Below are 21,658 nucleotides of genomic sequence, written 5' to 3' on the forward strand. Positions count from 1 at the left end.
TTATAAATTGTCTGACACTGACTGTTTAAACTATGACAAAGTAAAACAATACTTCTTGTAATGTTTTAAGTTAACACCTGAAGCTTACAGAAAAAAAGTTTCATAACTTCAGGCGCAAGGCAGATGAAAGTGTATGTGATTATATTGCTGAGTTAAGCACTTATTTTCATAGGTGGGTGAGTGGGCATCATGTCACCACTTTTCAAAGGATGGAAGACCTTTTGGTGAGGGAACAAGCCCTTATCACGTTTCCTGAGGACATGAGAATCTGGTTGGCAGACCGAGAGTGTAACACTTCAGATGAGCTGGGGCAAAAAGGAGATCTCTACTTAGCAAGCAAGGCATCACTGCACAAGAAGAGGGTACCCTGTGCTGCTCAAGAATATAAGGGAACCCATGATGAGTGGCCTAAACCACTGCAACAGAGTTCATCAGCAACCGGGGAAGCCACTAATTCAGGTACACAGCCAGGATCAAGGTTTAGATGTTTTAAATATAAGCAGAGGGGCCATGTAGCATACAGATGTCCACTGAGGCAAGGTGAGGAACAAAATGTGGGGGAACTAACAAGTGGGAATAAGTGGTAAGTTGTCTGGAGACAACAGGAGTACCATACTATCACTGGAGTTTATATACTATCTTAGTGGATGGAAAACAGGCCATTGCTACAAGAGCACAGCTTCTGACACAACCACTGTGAAGTCTGCAGTGGTTAAAGAGGAGCAGTACTTTCTTGGGCAGTCCAGTTAGAGCTTTAGTTGGGACCCCATCCCAATTGCCTTTGGCTGGGGTTCACCTTGACTGGGAGGGTGGAAAAAGAGGCAAGCAAGTAGGTTTGTTTGAGGATATCCCTGCAGATGCCCTAATAAAGAATGATTTTGATAATGCAGTAGCTTGCGTGCATGCAGTTACATACAGTCAGGCTTGAATACAGGCATGTGGGGCTGGTAGCCTGGGAGAGACCCAGACAGACCTCACACCTGAAGCCAGGGCTGGGGAGGTGGCAATTTCAGGGAGGGAGCTACCCTGTAACAGTGAGCCTGAAGATGAGACACAGCTGCTGGTAGGTACTGATGTTCAGTTGATCAGATTGACTGCAAGGGCAGAGGTGAATGGTAGTACTCAGGTTGACAGTGAGACGCCACTTTTAGAGGATGACAGATTTCCTTGGAAGGGAAGCTGGGAAGGATCACAAAGGTAGAGTTGAGCTGGGTTCAGTTCTTGGACCCTAAACTAAGAGGCTTGAGGGAGGTAGCTAGGGAGGCATCTTATTCTCAAGGAAAATAGGTGTCTGTATATTGGAACAAAGGGTTACTGCAAAGAGTGGACCCCTGTGGGAGGGCTAGAAGATGAGGTAATACAACAGTTGGTACTGCCTAGTGCCTACCATCTGACACTTCTAGCCATAGCTCATGACATTCCTTTAGCAGGTCATATGGACACAAAGCATACCAAAAGATGTATTATACATTACTTTTATTGGCCTGGGACCCAGGAATCTATATGTTTTTCACCCTTGGAGTTGTTGTATAGGCATAGAGTGAGAGGGCCTTTAGATTTGATTCATGATGAGTGGAAGGGTGAGTGTAAATCCCACAAGGAGTCTGTTGTGGCATATGTCCTAAACCTCAGGACAAGGCTAAGGGAGCTCATGGGCTTAGCCCAGGAGAACTTAGCAGGAGCCCAACAGCAGAAAAAGGTCTAGTATAACAGGAATGCTCGAGGCTGAGAGTATGTTGTGGGACAGCAGGTTATGGTGCTCATTCCTGTCAGACACAAGAAGCTGCAGGCAGCTTGGGAGAGACCCTTCAAAGTGGTAAGGAAGGTCAGTGATGTTAACTACATGATAGAATTGCTAGACAGGAGGCAGGGCCACAAACTGTACCATGCTAACATGATGAAAACTTACCATGTTAAGGAGGCCCTTGTGCTTAGTATCTGCAGTAGGTGGCAGGAGGAGTCTGAGGGGGATCTATGGCTGTATTGAGCCAGCCAGAAAAATGCCAAGTTACTAAGGTGGAGCCAAGAGTTGCAGACATATGACATAACACTGCAGCACTATAGTGGGGTTGACAATGCCAGTGCAGGTGGGTTTTCAAGACAGAGTATATATATATATATATATATATATATATATATATATATATATATATATATATATATGTGTGTGTGTGTGTGTGTGTGTGTGTGTATTCATCAAAAACACATTTCTGCAAACGATAGTTCACCGATTCCACTTTGCTGAGATACCACATTATTGAAACAGCAGTTAACCAAAGTTTAATTATGCAAATGGGCTTCAGGCCAGTTATTTTACATTAAGAAGGTTCGTGGTCTGCACTCTTGTGGGAGAAGAGGCTGGACTCTGCCCTTCTGAGCTGGGAATTTTCTGGTTGAAGGTTTATAGTGCCTGAATATTTGAACTGTATCTTACTGAAATTGGTTCACCTTGTTTGCTCTAGCATAGACTAGATCCAGGCCTACTGAATCTAGCTTTGTTTATATGCTTGTTGTTTGTTTGCTTGTTATTTCCCTGGAAGCTAATTCCACCTAATACGCAACTTCTCAGCGCTTCTGTGGATCACTAGTGATATCTGCATTGCTTACTGTACTTATTTCCTTGTTTCACTTGAAAGAAAGTTACTGTTTGTCGTTTTGCATTTAGTTACTTGTAACACATTGCACTCAAGTTACCTGGCACTTGCTCACTAAAGCAATTATATAAGTCAGCACTAAAAATTAAAAGCACTACACCCTCACTCCCCACTGTCCCTTGTTTTCAATTAAGGATTTCCCAATATTATTCTAGCATGTCCAAAGGTCAGTTGTCAATCTCCTCTCCGGTCCAGCTGGTGAATCTGGGAATCTTGAGGCAATGTTATAACTGCCTCATGTACACGGACAACCCTCTCCTCCTCCCACATAACACAAATACTTGCGAGAGATGCAGCTATTTAGCCAAACTGGAGGCTGAGCTCTCTCAACTCAGGACTGGCAAGACCAGACAGGAGGAGAAGGCAACTACACACACCACAAAACCAGCCTCACATAATGCTACCACTCCACTGAATCAAACACATAAACACACAAAGACATACTCGGAGGCTCTGAGTAAAATTTACCTAAACAGCAGAGGCCTCCAAAGCAGACACCCAAACAACTGCTACCTCAAGACACCCCACAAGCAACACATAAACCACAAAAGCAGTATGCAAAGCAGTCACAGCCCTTAAGGCCAAATACAACACCAAACATACTTGTCATAGGTGACTCCATAGTCAGACACACTGACGTCCCACTCACCAGGCTGAACAAGGAGAGGGTCACAGTAAGCTGCCTATCGGGCTAGAATCCGTCACATAACACAAGCACTCGGGTCACTCCATGGCAAGTACAAATATGACACAGTCATTGTCCATGCTGGTGTGAACGACCTGAGACGTACCTCCCTGGACTACATGAAAAGAGACATAGAGGAGCTCTCTGATTATGTAGCCCAGGCAGGTATGACCCTAACCCTGAGCAGTATCCTTCCTTCACCAAGAATGATGCCACAATATAGAGACAAGATGATCAGCTTTAACAATTGGCTTAATGTCTGGTGTCATTCAAAGGGGATCCAGTGTCTGTCTGCCTTGGATGACATGCTTGACAAGCCACACTGCTTCGCAAGGGACGGCTTGCACCTGTCACCCCTGGGATTCCGGATATTGGCTAAGGCTCTTGCCACCCCATAGTGCCTTTTTAGGCAAGGCTCAAATTCTAAACCTACCACCCTAGAAAACAAAAATGGGAAGAAACTGAGGGTAATGCTGCTCAATGCCAGAAGTCTAAATCTCAAAATGCACGCACTCGAGGCCCTTCTCAGTATGGAGAACATCGATGTCTGTGCTGTAACTGAAACCTGGTTCAAGGCTCCTGAGAGCACCCGGCACTATTAGGTTTTACCTCATATCATGCGTTCCGCCCCAAAACCCGGACCACACCACAAAAGGAGGGGTGTATCCATATTCATAAAGGATACTCACACCTCCAGGTTGGTGGCAACGCATAGCTTGGAAACCATCCAGGTGCAACTAACCATAGGCAAAACTGCTCTACAAATTGTAGCATGCTACAGGCCACCCTCTCAAACTCAGGAACCCCACACAGCCTTCCTGAAGACACTGGAGGGTATAAATGTATCTCCAAACACCATCATATTGGGTGACTTCAACTACCCGAATATAGACTGGGAACATTACTCAAGCCCTAACTTTCTAGCCCAACGGTTCCTGGAGTTCATAAATTCAAATGCCATGGAACAGCTAGTCACTGTTCCCACGAGAGGAGAAAATATACTAGATCTCATTGTCACAAACATGGGGACAAAATGCTCCACACGGAAGTATATCCCTCATTGGTGAGATCTGATCATAAACTAATCTCACTGGAAATCCACATCCGCCCCACCCCAAGCAAAAAAGACCATAGTGAAGAACTTCTCTAAAGCAAACTTCACACTACTCAAGACTGGTGTGGTATCTTTCAAGGCCCCTGAGCCAGAGGAAACCACAACCCAAGCTGCGGAAGCCCTTACAAATGCCTTCTATGAACACCTCCAGGACTGCATGGATCAGGCAATCCCAAATAAAACCAAGACTCTTTCCACAAAGGGCAAACGTCCAGTCTGGTGGACCCCAGCCATTAACAAACTTTACAATAAGAGGAGAAAGCTATTACATGATAGAACAAAATCCATAAAAGGGAAGTCACCCCTGATCATTATTAGTAAAAAATACGAGCACTCATAAAATCAACTAAGGCCAATTTTGAGAGAAAAATTGCCATGGATTCAAAGGACAATCATAAGGCCTTTTTCAGCTATGTTAGGAACCTGGGTGGAAACTCCCAGATATGCTCAGAATTAGTCCAAAATGATACAAAAATCACTGAACCCACAGACATTGCCAACATACTGGCAGACAGGTTCAGTGCAAACTTCACCCCTCTCCCCTAAAGGAGAGATAACTATCCCAGCCGAGTGTAGCCTCCCGGACATCTCAAATGCGCAGGTGAAAGCTGCTCTCTCTAAAGCTAAAAACACAGCATCAATGGGACCGGATGGTGTCCCCGGCTGTGTGCTACACGAGCTAAATGAGGAATTAAACCCGCACATAAGGCAGCTGTTTAATCTCAGCCTTACCACAGGATACGTGCCCAAGGAGTGGCGTGACGGCAACTGTGGTCCCACTCCACAAAGGCGGTGCCTCTACGGACCCTGGTAATTACCACCCCATAAGCTTAACAAGTCTAGTCTGCAAAGCTATGGAGAGGATCATAATGGAGCTCATAAACAAAGATATAGGGGACTTGCAGACATTGGACCCGACCCAGTTTGGCTTTGTCAAGGGAAGATCATGCCTTTTGAACTTGGTTGACTTCTTGAAACAGTCACCAAGGCCATTGATGAGGAAAGGCAGTCCATACAGCCTACCTTGACCTTGCAAAGGCTTTCGACACAATACCCCACTCGGGTATTGTAGAAAAACTTACCAGCTTAAATGTAAACCCATATGTCACAAGATGGGTTGCAAACTGGCTTAAGGACAGAACCCACAGGGTTAGAGTTGCTGGCGCTGTGTCAGACTCCAAGCCGGTCACAAGTGGTGTCCCACAGGGCTCGGTCCTTGGCCCCTATTGTTTGGCATCTACTTCTCAGAAGTACAGGCCAACATGGGAGGACTTTGGCTGACAAAGTTTGCAGGCGACTGCAAACTGGGCCATAGTGGAAAGTGCATCGGACACGGATATCCTTCAGAAGGGACTCACGGAAACAGATAGCTGGTGCCAGAGCCATGGCCTGAAGTTAAACGCCAAAAATGTATAGTCATACCCTTCAGGAAAAACAAGGTAACCCCAAGCTACCATATAGGTGGCAATCCACTAAGCACAGAAGAGGTTATCAGGGACCTGGGGACCCAGGTTGACAGTGGCCTTTCTTTTGACACTCACATTGCTAAAGTGGTTAGAAAGACCTTCTACATTGCCCACCTGATCATGAAGGGATTCACATCCAGATCTAGTGAGGTCATTGTTCCCCTGTACTCTTCACTTATCAGACCAATGATCGAGTACAATGCCCCATTCGGGATGTATCTCACCCGACATCTGCAGCAATTGGAGAGACCCCAAAAGTTCCTCACCAAAAGGATAAAGGGACTCCAAAATCTGTCATATGCTGCCAGATTGAAGAAACTCCAGCTCTATTCAGTCGCATACCGTCTGCTCAGAGGTGACATGTGCCTGACATACAAGGCCATGTCCAACCCGGAATTAATGGACATGCTCCACCTCAAAAAATCCAAATCCACCAAAACCACTAGAGCAAGCGACTTAAACCTTAGCACGGATATAAATAGGACGTGCTGGAGGGATAGATTTATCACTCAGAGACTCCCTATGCTGTGGAATAAAATCCTGGTCCATGTGAGGCAGAGCACCTCGCTGACTCTGTTCAAGAGAAATCTAGACCTGTGGATGGGAGATCGTAGGTTTACCCCAGGAATCAACTCTGTGTCACTGCTGGACAGAGGCACAACAAACTAATGGGCACAGTATTTTTTCATATAAGGGGTGGCGTAAGCCACAATAATTTGGGCTAGGCTTATAAATGCCTTAGGGCAGATAGCCTAGTATAAACCTATGAACCTATGAACCTAAATCTCACTCTGATGAATAAGTATGCACCTGTTCCTTTCAATAGCTGTAACTAGTCAACATATATGTACTAACATACCCTTACTAACCATGGCGAATGTGGTGAGCTGCAAGTCTGGAGTTCTCAGAGTAGTTTATCATATGGCTAAGTCTCTGAGAGGAGGACAATTATTGATCTGTACTGTATATATATATATTTACACAGCAAGCTTTAACTATGTGGTTATTGCTTTAAATTGTTTTTCATTGTTAATTAGCTGGTGAATGATGTGATGTAGTATATATATAACACAGCACCAACTTAAACAGTGTCATGGTCTGATGAAGTGGTGTGTTTCACCATGAAAGCGTTAACTTGAATAAAGTCTTTTGGTCTTTCATCATTGAGTTGTGATTAGTGACTTTGCTTGCTGTTGGCTGGTTCATCGGATGCTGTTTGTGAAAATTTTATTCTATAATAAGATTACATAATCATTTTTTCAGCATGAGTTTAGTGATATGTCATCAGTAATTCTCAAAACATTTTGAGAGATATATAAATAAAAAGGGACCAATTAATTAAATAGTTAATTGACCACCTAATTAAGGACTAAGAAAAAGGTTAACTTTGTTATAGAAAGTTAGAAAAATAATAAGAAATACCTTAGAGAATTGTGAAATGAAAGTATTACTTAAATGTGATGCATTGGCAATAATAATATTGTATGTCTGTGTAGCAGACAGAATGATTACTAGGATATGTGAGACATTTTTAGTGCTTGAAGATATATTCCATAATGATACTGATCTAGCAATCGATTCTTTTTTCAAAACACATTTAATGACTTTCTAATGTTAAAGATAAGGGATTCAGGAATGCATTTGTCGTTCGATACATAGAGTTAAGACTGTGAACTCTAGTTCCTCTAGTACAGGGTTTGATTCCCTCAGCTCTCCTTTGCATATTATGTGATACTGAATAAGTCCCATATCCAGACATTACTCCCATGTTGTCCTTGAAAAGGAAGTGCATGTGAAGTGAGCACAAGAATTTTCTTAAAGGTTATCAGTAGGAAATGTATTGATTATAAGATAGTTGTTTTGAAATATGAACATTATGAGCATATGACATGTGGATATGATCAAACAGATTTTGTAGGGTAGTATCACAACTGACACTGCACAGGTATCAATATTAAAACTGGAGTGACATATTCATTATGGCAAGTTCATTAAAATGAGTCATATGACTACCTACAGAAATAAGCAGTAAAAATCAGGCTTCAAGTATGTGAGTTATTTAATGATCAATGGTCATAGGGCAATGAAAATAAGAAGGCTGTTAATATAGCATTTTACAAAAGGAAAAGAGTCACAAAATACATGATTTTAATACATGCCGGGGCACAAGGCAAACTTTAAGTTGTAGACTAGTTTGTGCATCTCTACTGAAAGCAGGGTCAATAAAAGGTAGACATATATACAGGGTAAATAAAAGGTAGACATATATACAGGGTAAATACAAGTTACAGTTATATGATCTAGAATTCATGGAGGTCAAAGCCTGGCAATTGTGATATGATGTTAGGTATTTCTGAAGTTAGAACATGCAAATGAGAATTACATTTATTGTCAGTAAAAAGGGAGAGTGTGTGAAATGCAAATACTGTACAATCATTACATGAAATAAAATACAATTCAAGATCATTTGAGTGTATTTCAAAAAGTTGCAGATTTATTTGCATGCCAAATGAGATGATAGCACACCATAAGCAGGGCTATCCAATCTGTTTCCAGACAGGAGAAGATAATTAAAATGATCTTAGCTAAAGCAATCATCATTCTAATTTTACTATGTTTCATATGTAGGACCGTAACAATAAAATATTACAAAAGTAGGTACTAATGAATTAGTGAAGATCATACAGTAGGATTTTATATAAATGCATAGTTGTGAGTGCTAACATTCAAACACTCTCATCAGTATGTACATTTTCAACTTTGTGCTCATTTTTTCCCGCACGTCATGTCTATTCTATTGAGTTACTTCTCAGTGTTAATTTGAAAATGAAATAATCATATTAGTATCTTACACAGCCTTGTCTCAGGTCTATTCTACCATCTATCCTGATTAAATACAAATATAATTCCTAAGTTAATAGAAGAATTAAAGGAGAGAGAACTGCTAGCAGGATGGAAGAGTAAAAATATAACTCTCAGAATAAATGTCTGTGTTTAAGGCATTGCTTCTGAGCAAGCTAGACCAAAAAACATATTTTTGCTTTCTGTGAGACATAATGCTGCAACTGTGTACTGCAGGTTTAGATAAGAAAGTTAGCTCTGCTTTGCTGTTATTATGGACCTTATGGAACATTACTTGCCTAGGAGAAGCAGGTAGAACCATAAACAGTCTATCATTGTATTTTGTCCTTGCTTTTATTACAAGTTCTGTAGTGAATGCAGTACTTTTGTGTAAGGGAAAAGTAATGCACATGAGGTAATGGGAAACCTGCATGGAATCTGACAACATGCTGAAATGTAACAGTCTGAGATATCAGTAAATGGTGACTGCATGTTGTTGCTGTCAGCTTAAGAACAGGAATTGTAATCGGAAAGAATATTACAGATGGTACCACCTAAATTGAACAATACTTTGTTTCATGTATATTAGTCAGTCTTTGAAGTCTCTCATATTAGAATGAAATCTTGTATAATTTCAGTAGCTATTAATCTGTGTTGGAACTAACAAAACTTGCTGCCATGACATGAATTTATGTCTCAGTGAATTTACTTTGAGAAGATCAGTGTTCAACAGATTTACAAGTAATCTTCGTGGAACCCCCAAAGTCTCAAACAACCCACTAAGTATAGTGGGTCCAAAAACAAAACAGTGTAAGAAACTTCTCTATGTGGAAGATGTTCAGTCCATATAGCTCTAGTTAATCACTGTATAGTAATCAAATCAGACAATAGTAGTACAAGTAGCGAACTTAAACTCGTCTTAAGTAAAAAAAAAATAAAAAATATATAATTTGAAATATTGTACAGAATTACTTAGTATTTGAAAGTAATCCAAGCAAGGCAGGCAGTCTGTTTCCAGTCGAAAATCTTTTATTAAGTACACAGACAAGTGATCCAAGTAGAACAAAAATAGAGTAATTGTTTCTTCACAAGTTTCTAAATATATATGTACTTCTTATCAGGCTAGGGAGTGGTTTATTGTGATGTAAAACAAAGTGTTATTGGTACACATGTTAAATTCACATCTCTTCCCCCATCAGTGTGGCATTTGAGCTGGTTCTGCCCCACTTAGTAGCTGTCATAATAATATAACCCTTATGTACTTTAAATACATTTTATAATGATGTTGTACCTCTTATTTAACCAGATTATTAAGTAGATTATTAAGTCTGTGATTTTTATCCAATATACTACATGGCTGGAAATAGATCAACCTTAGTCCATTTGGCAATTAAAAAAATATATAAAAATATATACAGATACACTTTGCATGTAAAAAATCAATTGTAAAAATCATATTCTATTTTCATAACCTATTGCTAAGAAAGATCACTTTTGTCCTTCTAGACTTCTTTAGGTCTGTGTACAAGAACTTTAAAAACTATCCATAAAACTTCTTCTTCTTAAGAAGAATCTATAAAACTATTATTGTATAATTAGTTAGAATTGTTATTACACATCATTTTGAATAAAGTGGAAAAAAAGAGAACAAGAAAAAGAAAAAATAATAAGAAAAATTGTATGATGATGTAAATAAAATATACACCTAAATTAAAACTGATTTAAAATGGTATTTAAAACCAACTGGTAGAATAAAATAAAATAAAATAAGTCATGTAAACAATTTGGCAATTTTCTAAGTTCCAGTGCACTTTTAATTGAACAGTAGTAGTTTAGTCCAGGCTTCCTAAAAGAGTTCAGCTTTAATTGTCACATGAATTCATGTTTCTCCAGAATATTCAGAATGTCTCCTTCAAGATCACCCATGTCTATGCAATCCAGGATCTGGAACTTAAAACCTGTGTGTCTTTTATGAAGAGAAAGGTGTTTGGCTAGTGCATTATTTTTACATACAAAGCGTATCTCTGACAGATGACATGAAATCCTACGCTTAAGTTTATTTACAGTCTTTCCCACATAGAATGCATCACATTCATTGCACTGTGCCCTGTAAATTACTTTTGTAGTGTTACAGTCACCCTCTGCACTGGTCTTAATGATTTTCTTTAAATAAGGGCAATAAAAACTATCACCTTGCTGTATAAATATACAAAATGTTCAATTAGCTTCACATCTTTTAGTGTTTCTCTCATATGGTCTAAGTTTAAATTCAACAAAACTTCTAATGTTCCTGGCCTTCCTATAAACAAAGGATGGGGTTTCACCTAAGATGTTAATCAGAAAAGGGTTTCCTGTGACAATGACCCAGTTTTCTTCAGTAACATTGTTGATACTGTGATAATCCAAAGTGCATGTCAGGATGCAGCTATTTTTGCATTTATTATTCTCTGTGGAATTTTTTAACATTCTCCTACTGGGGAGGTTGAGTGAAGGTGTTTCAGTCCTTTTCAGTTCTATAATGGGTTCCAGGATGTTTTTTGACATCTGACTTTCATAGCTTCTCACTAGAAAATCATTCTCTAAGTTGTTTAGATTTCTCAAAGATTGTTCCATCTCTGTGGTAATTCTAGCTAATCTATAGCCCTGGGACTTCACTACATTATACTTGGCTTTTGTAGGCTGTAGGCTTTTACTGTGGAGTAATAAGTTAACCCTCATTGGTTTTCTGAATAGATCAGTGGTGATTCTGTTGTTGTTGGTGTCACTGGAAATCTGCATATCTAAGATAGTGCTTGAAGTACAGCTATGGGAAGAGGTAAGCTTCAGGAAGGGGGTTGTTTGATTGAGGTAAGTGATAAAATCTCCATGCTGCAAGGTGTCACCTTCCCACACAATAAAGATGTCAACAATAAAACGTAAATAGCATGTGATATGCTGCATGTAGTCTGTGTTGTTTAACATAAAGTCCTCCTCCCACTTGCCCAGGGATATGTTAGCTATGCTGGGAGCCATAGCAGCCCCCATTGCTATACCAGTTTTTTGTTTGTAGTGTTTGCCATTGAAAGTACAGAAATTGAAGTCCAGTACAAGATTAATGAGTTCAACAGATTTACACACATTGGACAGTCATAGATGATGCAAAGGAAATATCACAGGAACCCTATTTATCAATGTAATAAAAAACTTTCATCTTTCTGTCCACTATCTACTCTTGAACTCTCTTACTGACATAGAGGTCAGCTCAGACACCCTACCTTGGTTCTAGCACTTCTTCAATAAAATCCACTTTAAGGTAAAAATTGGAAACTCCTTTTCAGAAAATGCTCAGCTCCATAAAAGTGCCCCCCAATATTCCATTCTTTCTCCAAGACTTTTATCTATCAGTAAACATCCCTACAACCTGCCCTAGTACCCCTTTCTCCTTTACACAGGTGGCATATTCACCTACTGATCATATCACTCCGATAACACAATCTAGACTCAGTGACAGTCTGCCCTCACCTTGTTCATAAATAGTTAATCAATCACGACCTTCTTATAAACCCCTATTAAAAATAAATAGTATTTCTGGGGAGTCCCTAGAGACTCTCTAAGTGTATTACTAGCCTTTCCAATACAGATCCAAACAATTCCATCATTAAAACTGCAACCCCCTTCAAATACTTGGACTTCTGATTAGATGCCTCTCTCAACTTCAGATCACACAAAGAAAATGCCCCACACAGTGAATGGAAATGTGTATTTCTAGCCCAGCTAAAGTATATTCTTTCCATTAATTGCCTCTACCTCCAAACAACAAAACTCTACCACATAGTGGACTGTATTTAACTCATTTGCAGACTCATCACCAACTTTCTACCTCAAGAACACCACTGCTGTAACTTCAACAATCAGATAAAGGGAGAGTGACCTGCTATAGGTACCAACCCTTTAAGCTAGTACATTTACAATCTTGTACCCCCATTCTGCTATACTGCATGAAAGAAATACCTCATGCAGTATACAACACGTCACACTAATTATTTCCACCGTATCTAATCTTCGATACACATTCCAGTACACCAAACACAACTTTTCCAAAATTGGATCGTCTCTTTGGCAGTCCATACCTGGCCTCTTCAAAGAAAGCTACAAGCTGACTACTTTTAGGCAATATCTCAGAAAATTCATCTTCAGAAGTAGGCAAAATGCACCTGCCTCAGAAATGGGCACATGAACAAAATACTTAATGTCTGCCAATACACTACTTCAATTCCCCCTTCTGTGTGTATACTTGAACACATACTTCCTGGCTCTGTCAAACTGTATATAGCCAATAAATGCAAATGTTCTGTTATTTTTTCTCTCCTCTCCTTTCCTCTCATGTATTTCAGTCTATATGTATAACAAACACAAATGTAATTTTGTATTATTTTTGTTTGTTTTTGCTGTCATTTGAATGGTTTTCCTTTTACCTCAACTGTGCTACAGATGGTCAGATGCAATCAATAGACTGCCCTATTAAACAACTACAAAATAAAAAATAAAATAAGTAAATAATTAAACATTAGCATGTCACTGCATTATTTATGATTTGTATACTTACCTCACAACTGTATGTGTGCAAACGATAAACTCAGGCTTTGAATTCCACTGGTGGTATGTGATATAGTAGTGAGTCTGAAGCCAGATCCATTGCTGTCCTTTGGTCAGAAATCTGTAGTAACATGACTTTCCCTTCCCAAACTGCATCACTGAAACAAAACACACCATAACAGTCAAAAATGAAAGTCCCATCAACAAGTTTAAGAACATACAGAAAACAGCCAGAACAGGAAGCCTTAACTGACTCAACTGATTTGCTGAGCTGCTAATTTTATTTATTTGATCCTTTTTGCTTTCCTTCCTTCATCTATCCAATGTTGACTGGGGTACTTCTAATAGGCTAGTGGCCTCTCATCAGGGGAAATCTGAAGTGGTATTTATATGGACTAACATAGGGATAATTTAGGATTTTAAGATGATCTGCATTTTTCTTCTTATTACTCTGTATGTTCCATCTGTCCATTTCGCTCCCATCATTATCACACCGTACATCTGATCTGCATTTTTCTTCTTATTACTCTGTATGTTCCATCTGTCCATTTCGCTCCCATCATTATCACACCGTACAGCTCGCTTTGAATACCAAACTTACGTAGAAGTTGATACTTCCCATTGCAGTCTTTTTGAGATGCTGAACAAATATTTGTTAGTTATGTATAACACTAGACTTTTTGTAAATATGGCTCCATAATAGAGAGTGGGGTAATAGCTAGGCTTAAAATGGTCCACAAGGACAGTTAGCCTAGTACTAATCTATGAACCTATAACTCTATGAATGACACTGATTACATGAGCACACAGAGTTGTCAGTTGCTTTGCAGCCATATCACATGGATTGGCATTATTTTGAATTCTCTATCCTGGTAAGTATAGGTAAGTATATAAGAATATACTACAGGAATATTTCTGGATAAACCAGGGATGAATGATAAGCTTTAGGGTGTTTCCAAAACTTTGCAGTAGGATACGCAGGTATCAGACATTCTTTGAAGGTTTTAGAATTATGTTTGCTTAGTAATATGTTGACTTTGGGTATGCATACCTTTTTCAAACCATTTCTTTCATCCCATCAACACACATGCCATTCATTTCTGTCTGTCGCTCTTACTGGGAAATGTATACACATAGATGGATATATAATATCATGGATTTCATGTTGAATATACTTATTCTTACGCATTTTTGCATATTTATGCATTTTGATGTTATTTTCATCTATTTACATTTTGCATTCTTTAATTTCCAATCATCAATTGGCCCTCATTTCTCTTTGTCCTTCTATGGGAGATATATACTATTATGGATTTGCTGCTGAACACTCTTACTGTTATGTAATATTGCTTTTGGATATATTTTATATATATTATATATATGTGTGTAAATATGTATTGTAGCAGGTCTCCAATCATGAAGAAAGAGTTGTTAAGAAATTCACATTGTTAAACAAGGAAACCATTATAAGTTAGTTTGCTCATATAAACCTACTTCACTATTATATATCAACTATAAAATATTTACTTCCATCTTCACTACAAGATTGATTAAGAGATATAGTGGAGAAGTTAATTAATAAAGATCAGACAGATTTACAGTCAGTAGATTAACATATGATAATATAAAAAGGGTAGTAGCTATCTTAGATTTGGCAAAAGGATTGAAAAACAAATTGGCCCTAATTAGTTTAGATATCAAGACAGCTTTTGATTCTGTAGATTGGAACTACTTGTTGAAAACTTTACAAATGTTTGAATTTCCAGAACAATGTATTAGAATATAAAAACCTGTACAGAGACTCCAAATCGTGTGTTAAAAGTGGATCTTACATTTTTCAAGGATTCACTTTAAATAAAGATGCAAAGTAAGGGTATCCCTTGTCCCTTCTAATATTTGCATTAGTTAACATAGGCTTAGTTTATAGTAGAAGAAGCAATTAAACAAATTGATGGATTATCAATTAACAGGGATTGTCAATCTAAAATACATTTGTTCAGATGATATTTTATTAACTATAGGAGATTTAAATTATTCAATTGAAGAAACAGATGAGGAATTTGAAAAGTTTGAAGAATTATCTCTGCTAAAATTTAATAATAATAAAACTTAAACTTTAGATTTAAATCAATTACTAGATATTTCGTTTAAAGGTAAATATAAATATAATTGAGAAAGAAAAGGACTAAAATTTTTAGGAATAAAAATATGTCAGGATGTGAGTAAGATTATTAGTAAATTTGAAAAAAATTGAAGCAGTGTTACTTAGGTTCATAGGTTGGTACTAGGCTATCAGCTCTAGGGCCTATACAAGCCTAGCCATAACAATTCCCTGGCTATTTCTTCCCACACTATTTACTTCCCTGGACCCCTGTCTAGCAGGGCGACTGACCCCAGGGTGAATTTCCTTTCTCCCATCCAATCGTCAAGGTTCCTTTTGAAGAGGGCCAAAGAGGCACTCTGCTTGATATGTATGGGCAATCTATTCCAGAGTCTGGGGAGTCTCTGGGTCAGGAATCTATCCCTCCAGCATGTTTTGTTTATTGTAATGATAAGGTTTAGATCCCTGGAGTGTGTGGCTCTGAGGGTTTGGGATTTCTTTAAGTGTAGCATGTCCAACAGCTCTGGGTGTGACATGGCTTTGTATGTTAAGCAGAGATCGCCTCTGAGTAGATGATATGTGACAGAGTATAGCTGGAGTTTTTTTAAGTCAGTCAGCGTAGGGCATCTGCTTTAGGCCTGTGATTCTTTTAGTGAGGTATTTCTGTGGCCTTTCCAGTTGTTGCAGATGTCTTGAGAGGTACATATCAAATGGGGCGGTGTATTCTATAATGGGTCTAATGAGGGATGAGTACAGTGGGACAATTACCTCCTTTTTTTCTGGATGAAAATACCTTAGTGATGTGCTGTGCCACATAGAAGGATTTTCTGACTGTTGTGGCGATGTGGCAATCGAAGGTGAGACCACTGTCCACCTATGTCCCTAAGTCTCTTATCACACTTTTGGTGTTTAGTGTACTGCCACCTATATGGTAATTCACAGGTACATATTTTTTCCTAAAGGGAATTACTTCTTATAGAACAATGGAATGATTTTTTTTTACCTTTGAGGACAGGTTAGTACTAATTAAAATGACTATGTTTATGATGTCCCTCCTCTGGGCCAGTAATCAAGGTGCCTCAATTCTCAGCACTGTCACCAATGAGGGACATTCACTTGGAACCAAAATAGATACACACAGTGTTTTCAGATGCAGCTCTCAGCACCAAGCACAATTTCCCTTAAGACCACACATGGAACAAACTCCTGTACTGTGGCTGAGTTTTCCTCTCTCTCACCAAGCCCCAAATAAGACTGCTGACTGACCACAGCTGTAGAGTTGAGTCCACAGTTGAATTTTCCAACCCAAGTCATCCACCACCCTCTCTGTGAAATCAGTGCTGTGTGTCCCTGCTCCAAGTAGCTGACACACACACACTCTTTGAGATTTAATTTTCCCACACACACACACACACACACACACACACACACACACACACACACACACACACACACACACACACACACACACACACACACACACACACACCTGGGAACAGCTGGCACAGATTTACCAGTTATGCCCCCTCTGCCCAGACTATATGGTAGATAAAGCCACCACAACACTCCAAAGCAAGCTACTCTAAAGCTCTTACATGGGTACCCAATTATACTGATTAAAATTAATACTAATACATTTGTAGAAGTGTTTGACCACTGCAGCAAGACTTTCAGGAATGGCCACAGTGTCACCAAATAAATACAGTACTCTCAAAGATTAAAATATTCACTAAAAGACCAGCCACAATGAAAAGTTTAAATATATTTAATAATAAATAATACAATAACATGAAATACTAAATATCTATTTACAATAAACACAAGAGTTTCAGCCATAAGAAATATTAAAAATAACACAGATGGATAGATTCACACAGATACAGAAAAAACAGTACTTAACTAATCTCACTATATTTTTTGACTGATCTAAAAAAATATCATTCACTGGTAGTGACCTTCTTTGGCAGGTTTCAAAAACAGACTGCCCTGAGACTTTTCCTGGCATAGCTGACAATATCTCACATCATCACAATGTCACACAAGAAAAAAAATGGAAAAATGTTAACTTCACTCTTATGGAATCCTAAAAGCCAAGAATTGCTTATATAAGTCATATAAGATTATGGGAGTATGGTATAATTAGCTTCCCAAATGTATAATCCTATTTTTTGCTGCAAATTTTAACTCTGTTATACTCTGGATAGATTCAACTTGTACTAGTTAATGGAAACCATTCAGTAGCAGATTATACTAAATTCTTATAAGTTTATCAATTATGATAAATTAGAAATATGTAACAATCTTTTCATCTGGTTAATAAAAATTACCTTAGAAGAAAATTCATTCTAATCTTTAGACTTGCATATATGGAATCGATTCTTACACATTTATAGGTTCATAGGTTCATAGGCTCATATTAGGCTATCTGCCCTAGGGCATTTATAAGACTAGCCAGAGTGTGTTTGGCTTTCGCCACCCATTTTAAATTAATTTTGCTATGCCCTTTTTCGAGGTTAGTATACTGTGCCTCTGTCTAACAGTGACACAGAAGTGATACCTGGGGTAAACCTACGATCTCCCATCCACTCATCAAGATTCCTCTTGAAGAGAGTCATTGAGGGACTCTGCCTAACCTGGACTGGGATTTTATTCCAGAGTGAAGGGACCCTCTGGGTTATAAATCTGTCCCTCCATTATGTCCTATTTATTTCAGTGCTGAGGTTCAAGTCTCTCGAGTGCGTAGCTCGATGGGATTTGGATTTTCTGAGGTGCAGCATGTCCATTAATTCTGGGTTGGACATGGCTTTATACGTCAGGCACAGATCGCCTCTGAGCAAGTGGTATGCCACTGAGTAGAGCTGGAGTTTCTTTAACTGGGCAGCATATGGCATCTGTTTGAGCCTTTTGATCCTTTTGGTGAGGTACTTTTGGGGTCTTTCCAGTTGCTGCAGGTGTCTGGTAAGGTACATCCCAAAAGGGGCATTGTACTCAATTATGGGCCTGATGAGGGATGAGTAAAGAGGTACGATGACCTCCCCTGATCTAGATGTGAATCCCTTCATGATTAGGTGGGCTATATAAAATGTTTTTCTAACCACTTTGGCCACGTGGTTGTCAAATGAGAGATTGCTATCAACTTGGGTCCCCAGGTCCCTAATTACTTCTTCTGTACTTAATGGATTACCACCTATGTGGTAATTTGTGGGCACTTTGTTTTTGCCAAAGGGGATGAGTATACACTTTTTGGCATTTAGCTTGAGGCCATGGCTCTGGCACCAGTTGTCTGTTTCTATGAGGCCCTTTTGGAGGATGTTTGTGTCAGCTGGAGAGTCGATTATGGCACCCAGTTTGCAGTCATCTGCGAACCTGGTCAGCCACAGTCCTTCCGTGTTGGCCTGTACCTCCGAGAAATATATACAGAACAAGAGAGGTCCCAGGACTGAGCCTTGTGGGACGCCACTTGTAACTGGTTTGGAGTCTGACATGGCTCCAGCAATTCTAACCATGTGGGTTCTGTCCTTGAGCCAGTTTGCAACCCATCTAGTGACATAGGGGTTTATATTTAAGCTGGTGAGCTTATCTATAATGCCTGAGTGGAGCATTGTATCGACGACTTTTGCAAGGTCAAGGTAGGCTGTGTGGACCACCTTTCCCTCGCCAAGCCGAACTGGGTAGGATCCAGTGTCTGTAGGTCCCCAATATCTTTATTTATGAGGTCCACGATGATCCTTTTCATAGCTTTGCAGACCAAGCTAGTCAGGCATATGGGGGCGATAGTTTCCAGGATCTGTTGAGGCACCACCTTTGTGGAGAGGGACCACTGTTGCTGTACGCCACTCTTTGGGTACACATCCTGTAGTAAGGCTGAGATTGAACAGTAGTTTTATGTTTGGGTTTAGCTCTTCTTGGAGTTCATGTAGGATGCAGCCTGGGACACCGTCTGGTCCCATTGATGCTGTGTTTTTTGCTTTGGAGAGGTCGGCTTTTACTTGAGCATCTGAGATGTCAGGGGGGCAGCACTCTGCTGGGATAGATATTTGCCCATTTGGTGGGGGGGGGAGTTTGCGCTGAACCTGTCAGCTAGGATGTTGGCAATGTCTGTGGGTTCGATGTATTTTTTGTCATTTTGAACTAATTCTGAGCATATCTGGGAATTACCACCCAGGTTCCTAACATAACTAAAGAAAGCCTTGTGATTATCCTTAGTGTCCTGTGCAATTTTTCTCTCGAAGCTGGCCTTAGACAATTTTATGAGTGCCCATAGTTTTTTGCTAATACTGATCAGAGATGCCTTCCCTTTTTGGGATTTTGCTCTATCATGTAGTAGCTTCCTCCTTCTATTGTATAGTTTGTTTATGGCTGGGGTCCACCAGACAGGATGTCTGCCTTTGGAGGATTCGGTCTTGGTTTTATTTGGGATTGCATGATCCATGCATTCCTGAAGGTGTTCATAGAATGCGTTTATAAAGGATTCTGCAGTCTTGGCCGTATTTTCCACAGGCCCAGGGGCTTTGAAGAATTCCACCTCGGTTTTGAGGAGTGTGAAATTTGCTTTAGAGAAGTTTTTCACTGTGGTTTTCTGGGCAGGGGTTGGGGTCGGGATGTGAATATCCAGTGAGATTAGTTTATGGTCTGATCTTACCAGTGAGGGATACACTTCTGGTCTGGAGCACAGAGTCCCCATGTTGGTGATGATCAGGTCCAGTATGTTTTCTCCTCTTGTGGGAGTGGTAACAAGTTTTTCCATAGCATTTGAGTTTATAAATTCTAGGAACCTTTGGGCTAGGGTGTTGGAGCTAGAGTAATGCTCCCAGTCTATGTTTGGGTAGTTGAAGTTGCCTAATATAATGGTGTTTGGAGAGACCTTCATATTTTCCAGTGTTCTCAGGAAGGCCGAGTGGGGTTCCTGGGTTTGGGAGGGCAGTCTGTAGCAGGCTATAAACTGGAAGGCAGTTTTACCCACTGTTAGTTGCACATGGATAGTCTCTGATGCTTCGTGCTGTGCCACCAACCTGGAGGTGTGGGTATCTTTGATGAATATTGATACTCCCCCTCCTTTTGTAGTTCGGTCCAAGTTTTGGGGCCGAAAAGCATGGTATGAGGTATAACCTGGTAGTGCTGGGGTGCTCTTGGGAGCCTTGAACCAGGTTTCTGTTACTGCACAGATATCAATGTTCTCCATGCTAAGGAGAGTTTCGAGTGCGTGTATATTGAGGTTTAGACTTCTGGCATTGAGTAGCATTACTCTTAGTTTCTTATCCCGTGTGATACCTATGGAGGTGGGTTTGTCTTTTGAGCCTTGCCTAAAAAAGGCACTATGGGGGTAGCAAGAGCCTTTGCCAATATCCGAAAGCCCAGGGATGACAGGTACAAGCCGTCCCTAGTGAACCATTGTGGCTTGTATAGCATGTCATCCCAGGCTGACAGGCATTGGATCCCCTTTGAATGACACCAATACTTAAGCCAATTGTTGAAATTGATCATCTTGTCTTCATATTGTGGCATCATTCTTGGTGAGGGTAAGATGCTACTCAAGATCAGGGTCATACCGGCCTGGGCTACATTCTCAGAGAGCTCCTCTATGTCTCTTTTCATGTAGTCCAGGGAGGTACGTCTCAGTGTTTTTAAAACTCCATTAATAACAGAATGGAAATGTTTGTGCTTTCCCATTGCACATACCTCTAGATTTAAGGAAACTCAGGACAATATTAAAATTAATTTACAAAAAAGGAATGGATTGGTATTATGGTCTGATTGTTTTGAAATGGGAAAAGCTAAGTTGCCAGAATATTTAAAGAAAGATTATAAGTTGGATGACTCTGCTAACTAATTAATGTTATCCATCAGTAAGAAATTAAATGAATTTGTAGATAATATGAGTGAGGAGGACAAAACACTATTCCCCCATTATGTGAATATAGGAATGCTTTCCTTGAAGGTAGCTTGACCTACAAATGAAGCCTGTCAAAGTTATAGCTTCATAGGTCTGTACTAGGCTAATGGCCCTGGAGCCTTTACAAGCCTAGCTCATAGGATTATCCTGGCATCATGCCACCTGACTTTAGTTCCTAGTGTCCTAGTGTCTCTGTCAAGTAGAGCCACTGGAGTGATCCCCGGCATGAATTTTCTATTTCACATCCACTCATCAAGATTTCTCTTGAAGAAGGTCAGTGAGGCTCTCTGCTTGACATGTATGGGAAGTCTATTCCATAGCATGGGCAG

General features: G+C 39.8%; 1 protein-coding gene across 1 annotated transcript in view; it reads right to left on the minus strand.

Moving 5' to 3' along the window:
* Positions 1-21,658, minus strand: part of LOC122789623 (circadian locomoter output cycles protein kaput-like) — a 1,222,827-nt gene that overhangs the window by 372,391 nt on the left and 828,778 nt on the right. Inside the window, exon 11 of the mRNA XM_044057016.1 lies at positions 13,346-13,493. Coding sequence (XP_043912951.1) covers positions 13,346-13,493 — 148 coding nt within the window. The remainder of the gene's footprint in view (positions 1-13,345; positions 13,494-21,658) is intronic.

The sequence above is a fragment of the Protopterus annectens genome, chromosome 15.part0 (genome assembly GCF_019279795.1).
Source record: "Protopterus annectens isolate FY-2018-M chromosome 15.part0, PAN1.0, whole genome shotgun sequence".
Classification (NCBI taxonomy): domain Eukaryota; kingdom Metazoa; phylum Chordata; order Ceratodontiformes; family Protopteridae; genus Protopterus; species Protopterus annectens.